The following is an 11,921-nucleotide window of genomic DNA, read 5'->3' on the forward strand; positions in this document are numbered from 1 at the left end:
CTTCCTCCCTTCCTTCCTTCTTCTCCCCTCCCTCCTTCCCTCCCTCCCTCCCTCTCTCTCTCTCTTTCTCTTTCGATGGAGTCTCACTCCATTGCCAAGCTGTTGTACAGTGGCTCGATCTCCACAGCGCAGGCTTACTGCAACCTCCTCCTCCCGGGTTCAAGTGATTCTCCTCTCTCAGCCTCCCAAATGGCTGGAACTACAGGCATACACCACTGAACCCAGCTAATTTTTATATTTTTAGTAGAGACAGGCTTCACCATGTTGGCCAGGATGGTCTCGATCTCCTGACCTCGTGATCCATCTGCTGTGGCCTCCCAAAGTGCCGGGATTACAGGGGTGATCTGGCCCCTCTTTTTATTTTCTTTTGGCTTGAAATGGGGTCTTGCTCTGTCACCCCGGCTGGAGTGCAGTGCTGTGATCATGACTCACTGCAGCCGTCACCACCTGGGCTCAAGCAATCCTTCTATCTCACACTCCCAAGCAGCTGGGAACACAGGTGTGTGTCACCATACCTGGCTAATCTTATTTTATTATTTGCAAAGACGAGGTCTTACTCTGGTGGCCAGGCTGGTTTTGAACTCCTGAGCTCACGTAATCCTCCACCTTGGCCTCCCAAAATGCTGGGATGACAGGGAGGAGCCACCATGCCCCACCTTCTCCCTTTCTTAAACTTTCTCACATCCTTATCTTTTTCCAGCCCTCTCGCAAAATCATAAGAAAAAAGCAAAAACAAGAATAAACTCTCTATTCCTTCATTTCCAAAGGTGATACCAGTAGCCAAAAAGGACATCCTCCACTGTGAGTGCCACCATGAGACCAATGAGTCTAAGGAGACCCCTGTGAAGCTTCAGAGTTTAAAGGACACCTGCTTACAGGTGTGAAAGTATAAAAGAGCTTTCTGAAGAGAGAAGCAGTCTCTGTTCAGCACGGATTATACTACATGATCTGCAGACTCAGAAATACTCAGGCTAGATGCTCGTCCAGAGAGGAAGCGCGTTTGCGCTGCAGGGTGAAACACTTTTGTGGAAGGACCGTGCGCCGCAATGCACTTTATTCTCTTCCTCGACATAAGAACTAGAGTTGTCCTCACAGCAAAATGGAAGAGAAATGTTCTGCCCATTGGAAGCTCATCTCACCTAAGACCTGGACTCAAATCCAAGGGAAAGAGGGAGAGAGCAGGCAGTGGGGCAGCCCTGGACTGAGGATGGTTCTGAATCCCTCTTCTGTCTTCTCTGTGGAGGAATTCAGTCGGTCTGAGAATATTTAATTATCTATAGATGGTGAGAAACTTCTCCTTTTTAAAAGACACAGTCTCGCTCTGTCGTCCGGGCCGGAATGCAGTGTCATGATCATCACTCACTACAGCCTCCAACTTCTGGACTCAAGCGATCCTTCTGCCTCAGCCTCCTGAGTAGCTGAAACTACAAACATGCACCCACTGCATGTAGCCGGCTATTAAAATATTTTTTTTTTGTAGAGGTAGGGTCTTGCTATGTTACCAAGACTGGTCTTAAACTCCTGGGCTCAAGTGATCCCCCTACCTTGGCCTCCCAAAGTGCTGGGATTACAGAAATGAGCCACTGAGCCTGTCCTGAGGAATTTTTTAAGGATTTTGATGTACTTGAAAACTGACAAAAATCTGGGTTAAAGGAAACATACTGAATAGAAGTGCTTGGAATGGACTGGAAAAGGGAAGTTGGTGATTGGTATGGAGGCTGGTCTAATGTCTACTAGATACAAGACGATAAATCCCTGATTTCACGTTATAGCAAGATTGGAAAAGAAAGGGCAGACAAAAGGAGCAAACGATTATTATTATTATTTTTTTTGAGATGGAGTTTCACTCCTGTTGCCCAGGCTGGAGTGCAGTGGCACAATCTCAGCTCACTGCAACCTCCACCTCCGGGGTTCAGGTGATTCTCCTGCCTCAGCCTCTCCAGTAGCTGGGATTACAGGCACCACCTGCCACCACGCCCAGCTAATTTTTGTATTTTTAGTAGATACAGGGTTTCACCATGTTGGTCAGACTGGTGTCAAACTCCTGACCTCAGGTGATCCACCCACCTCGGCCTCCCAAAGTGCTGGGATTACAGGCATGAGCCACCGTGCCTGGTCAAAAGGAGCAAATGATTTTAACAAATTATCCGTATGTTGTAGCACTACAATATGCACTTTCTACGTGTTGTTTTAAAAATACTCCTATGGGAAAAGCTGTATTATCCTCATTTTACAAATGAATGACATAAACCTTAGTGGTTAATAATCTGTCCAAAGTCAACAACTCCTGACAAAATCAGGATTTAAACTCAGAATCTGTGTGCACCGCACATACTTTCCCACTGCAATGCTCTGAATGTTGCGGTATGAGAATAATTTCGTCTCCAGGATCAGAAATGAGAAAGAGGAAATACGCAGAAACGGGCCAGTATTGACATAGGAACTGATGACCTGCTTCCTTTTAAATCTCTAAGTACCCTTTAAGTTTGAACTGTGATTTTTAAAAGTTACATATCTGAATATTAAATATAATCGATAGTGGCAGGCTGAATACAAGCACACACTTCTTAACGCTTTATGGCTGGCTAGTGACTATTCATTTTCATTGAAGCCACCTGGCGCAATCTCTCAGGTTTTCCTAGACATAGAGTTAATCATCTGTTAAAAATATGTATATATATATATATACTTATTTATTTATTGGAGAAGAAAATACTTTCTCAAAGTATGAGTGTCTGGAAAAATCTTCATGGCTGTGAGCATAAGTAAATAACATATCTGTATCAACAGACACTACCGTTTCCTGTCAATTGTGAGTAAAGTTTAAACAATTACAATCTTCAGAGATGTTTGAAAAAGTTCAGTAAACCTTTTTACTGGGAAGAGAGGACAGTAACAACAGCGAGCTATTTCTGATGTCAGTAGCAAACATTCAGAGAATAAAAAAAAAAAAAAAAACATAAAATTGGGTATTTTTAGAAACTGTTACTGTCAGAAAGACCAGTAATCTAGACATTGCAGTGAAACTTGCGTATCAAATGAGGCAAAAGCCACAAGAATAGAGCTCTGACAAAGTCATAACTTAAAGCCATTCAGTTTGGAAAAAATTCATCAAGACAGATGTAGTGATCACACACACACACACACACACACACACACAGAACCGTGATTTCTGACAACTTGAGAGAGACTTCTACATGAAAATAATTTTCAGTGACCAAGGAGAGGTGATGGGCTCCTGTCCCTGGAAGACCCCTTTCCTTTTCCACTTCAAAAATGAGTCAATGTCTCATCTACGCAGTACGTTTAATTGCCACATTACTCTTTTAGCCAATTTCTAGTAACATCTAATTTTGTAATAACATGCACACATTTAACGTATTTGCTAGGAGTATCTCAATCAAGAAACAGAAAGCCAACCCCAAAGTTCTGAGTTCCTATTTAATCTCTAGCACACTTTGCTGTGTGAACGTAAGTCACTCATTTATGGTCTTTCCAGTTCCCCTTCATTTTCTTAAATAAATGGTATTAGAGACCAGGTGTGGTGGCTCACACTTGTAAACCCAGCACTTTGGGAGGCCGATGCAGGCAAATCACAAGGTCAGGAGTTTGAGACCAGCCTGGCCGACATGGTGAAACCCCATCTCTACTAAAAATACAAAAAATTAGCTGTGCGTAGTGGCAGGCACCTGTAATCCCAGCTACTCAGGAGGCTGAGGCAGGCGAATCGCTTGAATCTGGGAGACAGAGGTTGCAGTGAGCCGAGATCACGCCACTGCACTCCAGCCTGGGAGACAGAGTGAGACTCCATCTAAAAATAAATAAATAAATATTAATAAATAAATGGTATTAATGTCTCATGGTACACAATAAAAAAGTGAAGAACAACCAATGAAAAGTACCATACACAAGTAATCATCACGATATGTAAGACCGTGGATTTGGAATGCCGGAGGTTCAGTGTGATTGATTTCAGCCCTTGACAACTAAAAGAACAGCAAGGGAGTTTGCCCAGCATCAGGATCCTAAGTGGAGTCCATCATTTTTGTATTGCCAAGGCAAAGTGACTTTTCAACACAACCGGTTAGTGTGGTATAAACTCAGGGCTACAGCCACAAGGGGTCCACACAGTTGTCATGAACAAGTGGCAGCAGGATCATGTCTCAAAAAACAGATTTCAGGAATGATTTTTTAAAATTTTTTGAGACAGTCTCCTACTGTTGCCTGGGCTGGAGCACAATGGTGTGATCTCGGCTCACTGCAACCTCTGCCTCCTGGGTTCACGCGATTCTCCTGCCTCAGCCTCCGGAGGAGCTCGGATTACAGGCACACACTACCACACCTGGCTAATTTTTTTGTATTTTCAGTAGAGACGGGGTTTCACTATGTTAGCCAGACTGATCTCGAACTCCTCACCTCGTGATCTGCCTGCCTCGACCTCTCAAAGTGCTGGGATTACAGGTGTAAGCCACCGTGCCCAGCCAGGAAGGGTTTTTATAGTTAAATAATATATGGAGATTCCACAATAAAGTTCGGAATCGTGTACTATTTTCTAACAAAAAGCATGCAGTATTATCGGAAGTGCTGTGTCCCATTCATCTGCATCCTTAAATCCCCCCTTTAAAAACTATCTTTAATATTAAATTTCTTTTAACTTCTCTTATGATAAAAACACCATAATGCTCATTTGTAAAACTGCCGCAATATCAGTAAAAAATAAAAATAACAAAATTCTCAACTCTTGAGGGCTAGTGATGAAGCTTGAATGTGTCGGGGTGATCAGATGGGCTCCTGCTGTGCTCTGCCCCCTCCTTCTGTCACCTGTCACCTTCATTGGCAGGTGCCGGTGTGCACCTTCGTATGAAGTTCTCACATGTCACAATTCCCTGGAGATTTGAACAGCAAGACTGAGGCCTGTCTTGAAATCCCCCATGAAAGAACTACTCAAGGTATGCGAATACATACAAGAGACATAGGAAACTGACGCTTTGGCCATATTAGCCTTCCTGCCATTCCTCATATTACGGGCAGGCTCCTGCCTTTGCATCTGAGCATTTTTCCTTTGCGGGGAATGCTTGAGTCCCACATTTCCCCAGGGCTAATTCTTTACCTTCTTCCAGTCTCTGCTCAAACAGGTTTGACAGACCAATTGGCAATACCGCCTCTCAACTCCTGGCACTTCCTAACCCTTCCCTGTTCCATTTTACTCACCATCTGATGCACTACTTATGTATTTCCTTTTTGTCCTTCTCCCTTCCCTAGAAGGGAAGCTCTGTGACACTGGGGATTTTCAAGGATCATTTCCACTGCTGTGTTCTCGGTCCCTAGAGTATCACAGAAGGGGCACTCCATGAATATTTGTTGAATGACTGTCCATCCCTGGTACCAGGCTGATCTGATCATCCTCAGCACATCTCAGAGAAAATGGTGGTTACTATCATCTTTTCCACTGCACAGACAGGGACACTGTCAAGCACAGTTTAACCCATTGCCCAGATATCATGCTGACCAGGTGTGAACAGGAGAAAGAAGGTGGTGGTCCACTCTGGGGCTTCTGGTGTTCCGCAAGATGTGTTATGTGTATGGCATGGAGGGAAGCAGGCCTTGGAAACATGCTGGAGGAGTCAGGGAGGAAGAGTGACATGACCTTCTCTCATCATGGGGAAGTTTACTATGTGGTGAAAGAGACAAGAGGAATCACTTTATTCCCTCCTGACCTCAAGTCTAAGTAAATGTCCAAATGGAAACTGACCAATGATTGCAAAAGCAGGAAGACCAGATACATGTCACTTCCCATAGCCAAAAAATGTAGAGAAATGTCATTCAATGCCTAAAATGACCACGACTGATGAAAATTGAAGCAATGATCAACATTTCGAAGTCTCTCTCCGTGCCTTAAAGTCAAAATAAGGAATTTTATCGTAGTCATTAACATGAATGATTGGATCCCTGCATAACCAGCACACACCAACCAAAGGGCTGTACTCCCTGTCATGCAGCAGTTATTAAACTCGTAACTTGACTTTCAACAAACCCTGGTACAGGGGCATTTTCTAATAGTGTGGGACACACGGTGAAATTTTTAACCTGAGGAAACGAGACTATTCTGACTCTCTTGAAATAAGTGCTTCTAAATTTTTAGCCAACAACTTGAACTTTTCAAAAAATATTAGCATAATTGAGTATGAAATAAACCTAACCCAAGGGCAGGTATGCGCTTAATGTTTCAAGTTTTGCTTTCATGGTAGAAACACGCCATTAGGCAAGAACTACTTTGAGAGAACTAATCTTTTAGGAGGATTAATCAGATGAAGGAGGGATGTACTTCTGAAACTACTCCTTTAATATTTGAGTGCTAGCAGAAAGTCGCAAACTCCCATCTGGGCATCAGAAGTCGTCCTTGGACCCATCCGTATAAGGAGGGAAAGAAACTCACCAGTTAGGCCAAACGTCCCTGAATCACATCTCTTGGTTTTACTGAGCGGAAGTGAAGAATCGACAGTAACAATAATATCAAGACAGAATGTATTCATTTTTAAAAATGAATTAACTTCAAAAAGTTTGTCAATTTTTCTGAAATAATTTTGAGAGTTGTATTTCAAAAAAGGTAAACCTCTTTTAATTAAGTACTGTTAAAGAATAACTGTCTATAACGGAAAAAAAACCCAACAAACATGTTTAGACAAATACTGTGCTATTTCATATAATGTAAGAATTACCTAATTGATGGATTTCAAATTAAAGTAGTAAAATTATTTCTTGACCCAAAAGATTGAATTATTTATTTTTCCTATAATATTTTAAGGAAGACAATCATAATCTAATAATAAATTCTATTATGTGTATGGTTAAGGTTGCATGGGCTGGTGATGGCCAAAACTTTGGTGTTTAGACACACAACTTTGTGTAGAGAATAGAAAGGAATCCATTTGCCTATTAAGTTTAATGTATCAAGCTCACTTAACACGATAGCCGGAAACTAAAGCCCTATTTCTTAAGAGTTTACAGATTATTCTCATTATTCTGAACTCAATCTGGTATGTTTTGTGTTTTTGGTAGGAAACTACACTGAAACTATATATATATATATATATATATATATATATATATATATATATGTATGTATTTTTTTTTTTTTTTTGAGACGTAGTCTCTCTCTGTCACCCAGGCTGGAGTACAGCAGCATGATCTTGGCTCACTGCAACCTCCACCTTCTGGGTTCAAGCGATTCTTCTGCCTCAGCCTCCTGAGTAGCTGGGACTACAGGTGCCTGCGACCAAACCTGGCTAATTTTTGTATTTTTAGTAGAAATGGAGTTTCACCATATTTGCCAGGCTGGTCTTGAACACCTGACCTCGTGATCCGCCTACCCTGGCCTCCCAAAGTGCTGGGATTACAGGCATGAGCCACCACGCCCGGCCACCTTGAAACAATATTGAGGAGTCATTTGATAAGGATTAACATGCTATTGTTATTACTGAAATGTTAAACTTTAACTATACATGTCTATCATTGATTGAGGGAAATTACTCAGATATGTAAAATTGAGAAATAGCTATGCTATCTTGTTTCCAAGAAAATCAAAAGGAACATCCCAACAATATCATTGAATAATGAAAACTGTATATTCCACCCTTAACATTTGACTTACCCCTCAAAAGAAATCTAGACTATCTTTATTGAACCCAAAAGTTTTGCAGTTGAAAACATATAAAATCATAACCTTGACCTTGTATGAATGCATTTTGAACTCTGTATGTGTGTGCAAAGGTGAAGCAAACCCAGAAGCCTGAAAATGGCAAAATAAACTTGAGTGTTTACATGTCTTATAGTTCATATTTTAGCAAGCACGCCACCATGACTTTGCCAAAGGATTTCTAACACTTACAAGGATATTTATATGCTTTTCTAAGACAAGTGCTTTCTGAAGGTTTTCCAGATACTCTTACAACATGAAACAACTAGATGTTCTTAAAGCATGTGTTTCAGCTTAAAATATAATTTTTAAGAGATATCAAATCATCATCTACTTACCCAGGAGACATTTTTGCCCTTAGGTGATTTTGGCATGGCAGCATACAGTAATGAAGCAGTCCACAATAGCTTCACCAGCATAGAAAATCCAATGGAGTATATTCCAAATGTCTTTGTTACCCAAATGCAAAAAGTTCTCTGGTTTGCCAGACAAAGGTATCATAAGTAACAGCAAAAGTAACCTTCCCGTAGCCCATCTTCCTTTTGCTCATGAAACATGTAAACACGCACATCACAGACTCCCACTGTAATCACAGTCTATGGAGGCAGAACCTACAACATGCTATCTTTTGTAGAGCCACAACATCCAAAGTGGAGCAGTCCCTTAAAAAAATTAAAACTTGAGTCCACGTGGAAACGTACAAAGTCACAGAGGTGTTCCTCTCCCAGTTGTTCAATTGCAATTCCCAATGACACTCCAAGCTTTCATCAGAAGCTCGGTAGCTACCACTTACAATTACTCTTAAGAAAAATAATGAGAGCAAGGAGCAGGTAGGAGCCCTTGTAGATTAGCTGCTGTTGGCATCCATTTTAGGAGGCACTAGTGCCGCTCAGAGGATAAAGATAATTCAGGGCTCAGTTTCAATAAATAATACATAGTCTCAGGTACAATGAGTACCTGTAAGTACCTTCTGCGCAGCCTCAGCACGTAGGTTATCGCTCTCCCTGCAGTCCCAGAAGCTCACTGTGCACCTGTTGTTGATGAAACCGCTCTGTGAAAGGCTGGTATCCTAACAACCGGGGACATTTGTGTATAAGGTAAGAAAAACAGAAGACCCAAAGGGGAGCAAATTAGAAGCCCCAGATGGAAGAGCAAGGCTAGAAATCAGTGCTGGTGCTCCGCCCTTTGTTCCTGTGCCCTTGCGTTCCTCTCCTTTTACCTCCTGTCAATCTAGATTAATGGCGCAGATCCAGGCTAAATTTTGCTACTATCAGTAGTGATTAGTGTGAGTTGATGAAATCGGATTATACATGCGGACGTCTGCCTTCCCCCTCAGCAAGCAACACCGTGTGATTAGAAAGCCCGCTGCCCTTCTCTTCACTGGACTGAAGCATTCTGGAAGGTTCTGCTGGAGGGAATATGCTACCAAGAAAACATTTGGCCACTAGAAGCTGCTCAGAAACAAATAGAAGTGGAAGGAACCATCTATTTCAGTTTTTACTTTTTCTTCCAAATTCTTATGTTCTTTTAGATTGAAAGGTCAATTACTACAGAAGAAATACATGTTATTATTTTATTTCATTGAGAGTTTTATTTCCTAGCAGGATGGTCACTTTGACCAAGAGGTTGAGATGATGGAAGGTGACAGAGTGGGGAGGAAATGGGGTGTCATTTTTCTTGAGTTTCTATTATACGCACAAAGAAATTAACATATGCCTAGTCTCAAGCAATCACAGAAATAGGTATTAACATTAACATTTTAAAGAAAGGAAGGAAGACCAGGCTCACCGGCTCATGCCTGTAATCCCAGCATTTTGGGAGGCCAAGGCAGGTGGATTACCTGAGGTTAAGAGTTCGAGACCAGCCTGGCCAACACAGTGAAATCCCATCTCTACTAAAAATACAAAAATTAGCCAGGCATGGTGGCGTGCACTTATAGTCTCAGCTACTCGGGAGTCTGAGGCAAAAACAAACAAACAAACAACAACGACCAAAGCTAAAACAAAACACCCACAAAACTTTATAGAGAAGGAAACAAAGACATAGAGATGTCATATACCTCTCAGAAAAGATCTATTAAGTCAAGGCAATGCTTTTTAGACTCCTCTCTCACTGAAATCAAATGGCATCTGGATTTTTTTCTTTCAGTCTCTTGCAACCTACTCTAAAAGAATTGCTCATCTATATATTTTTAAAGGACCATATGTTGCCCTTATGTGTCTAAGAATTCTTTGGAATTATGGTTCCTACTTATTTTAAAAATAATAAGGTTTCAGGACTCCTCAGAAAATGTATTTTGGAGTAAAATTTTATAAAGGATAAAACAACTAAAGGGGTCACACAGCTAACCACACGAGTCTCAGTGCTGTCAGCATAGGCTTAAGCCACTGATGACTCTGTGCTATCCACGCAGTATGTACAGTCAATTATAATAGCTACCATTTGCTGAAAATGTTCTTTGAGGTATTTTACAGTTTCAAAAAATCTTACTCAAAAGGAAGACAACTTCATGAGACTAATTTTGAATGATTTTTAATTTCCTTTTTTTTTTTTTTTTTGGGTAGAGGCAGTATTAACCAGCATAAAACTTGGGCCGGGCGTGGTGGCTTGCTCCTGTAATCCCAGCACTCTCTGAGGCCGAGGTGGGTGGATCACAAGGTCAGGAGCTCGAGACCTGCCTCACCAACATAGTGAAACCCCCATGTCTGCTAAAGACACAAAAATCAGCTGGGTGTGGTGTGCATGCCTGTAATCCCACCTACTCAGGAGGCTGAGGCAGGAGAATCACTTGAACCCGGGAGGTGGAAGTTGCAGTGAGCCAAGATTGCGCCACTGCACTCCAGCCTGGGCAACAGAGCAAGACTCTGTCTCAAAAGAGTAAAACCTGGTATTACAACTAAAGTTGCAGATATTAATGAAATCTTTAATCAGTTCAAAATCAGAAGAAAAAATTAAAATAGACATAAAAGTGGAGACAAAATTTTGTATCTTACTCTTATTTACCTATTCATTTTGAAACGGAGTCTTGCTCTGTTGCCCAGGCTGGAGTGCGGTGGTATGATCTTAGCTCACTGCAACCTCTGCCTTCTGGGTTCAAGCAATTCTCCCACCTGAACTTCCTGAGTAGCTGGGGCTACAGATGTGCGCTGCCACGACTGGCTAATTTTTGTACTTTTAGCAGAGACAGGGTTTCACCGTGTTGACCAGGCTGGTCTCAAACTCCTAACCTCAAGTGATCTGTCCACCTCGGCCTCCCAAAATGCTGGGATTACAAGTGCAAGGCACCACACCTGCCTGAGAAAAGGAGTTTTTAAATAAAAGAGTGCCTTGATTCTGAGTCTACTGGGTATCCGTGTGTGTGCATGTCAATCTGATTTGCCTCATTTTGCTATAGGTGCCTAAAGATGACGTTTTTTTCTTCTCAGGGAATACAGTACTCATGGTTGTTCAATAACTATTGTTGACTAATTGGCTACAGTTCCATTATGAAATTTAAAACAGTATTTTGAATATAATTTTCAGTTAAAATTTTCGGCAATATAATACTGCTAAAAATGAATTAAGCAATTTGTTTTGACTAATGAATGCAAAAGATGACTTATTTGTACTTTTGACATTTCAGAGTTCTTAAACATCATAAAGGGATATCCTGCACAAACGCAGTGTTACAAGAGAGTTGTGTGAATGTAAGACCAGACCAGGTAACTCTGGACAAATTTAATTCTAGAAATATTTAGTTTCAAAGTACACCTGAATTTGTATTCCAATGAATCATGATGTTCTGATGTCAACCCCACACAAAGCTGTGTTGAAATTCTAGGCCTTAAGACCTCAGAATGTGGCCTGATTTAGAAATTAAGGTCTTTACAGAGATAATCAGGTTCAAATGAGGTCACTAGGGTGGGCCTTAATCCAATGCGACTGGTGTCCTTATAAGAGAGGAAACTTGGACACAGAGATAGACCTGTTCAGAGGGAGGATGATGTAAAGATACAGAGAGAAGACAGCACGTGATCAGAGGGATGCATGCAGGAGCTGAGGATTGCCAGGATTGTCAGCAAACACCAGAAGCTGGAACAAGCAAGGAAGAATCCTCCCCGACAACTGTCAGCAACAGGATGGCCCTAACGACACCTCTGGGTTTTCTTTCTTTCTTTTTTTTTTTTTTTGAGACGGAGTTTCACTCTTGTTACCCAGGCTGGAGTGCAATGGCGCGATCTCAGCT

The 11,921-nt window shown here is 41.5% G+C and overlaps 1 protein-coding gene across 7 annotated transcripts in view; it reads right to left on the reverse strand.

Annotated features, from left to right (window-relative positions):
• CACNB2 (calcium voltage-gated channel auxiliary subunit beta 2) overlaps positions 1-11,921 on the reverse strand; it is a 391,501-nt gene that overhangs the window by 228,606 nt on the left and 150,974 nt on the right. Inside the window, exon 1 of one of the 7 annotated variants that reach the window (XM_017529754.2) lies at positions 8,035-8,914. The exons of the other annotated variants lie outside the window; for them this stretch is intronic. Within the exon in view, the coding sequence (XP_017385243.1) occupies positions 8,035-8,115 (81 nt within the window). The 5' untranslated portion in view covers positions 8,116-8,914. Of the gene's footprint in view, positions 1-8,034; positions 8,915-11,921 lie in introns of those variants that run through there. 7 annotated transcript variants of the gene reach the window in all.

Source organism: Cebus imitator, unplaced genomic scaffold (assembly GCF_001604975.1).
Source record: "Cebus imitator isolate Cc_AM_T3 unplaced genomic scaffold, Cebus_imitator-1.0 Scaffold61, whole genome shotgun sequence".
In the NCBI taxonomy this organism is placed as follows: domain Eukaryota; kingdom Metazoa; phylum Chordata; class Mammalia; order Primates; family Cebidae; genus Cebus; species Cebus imitator.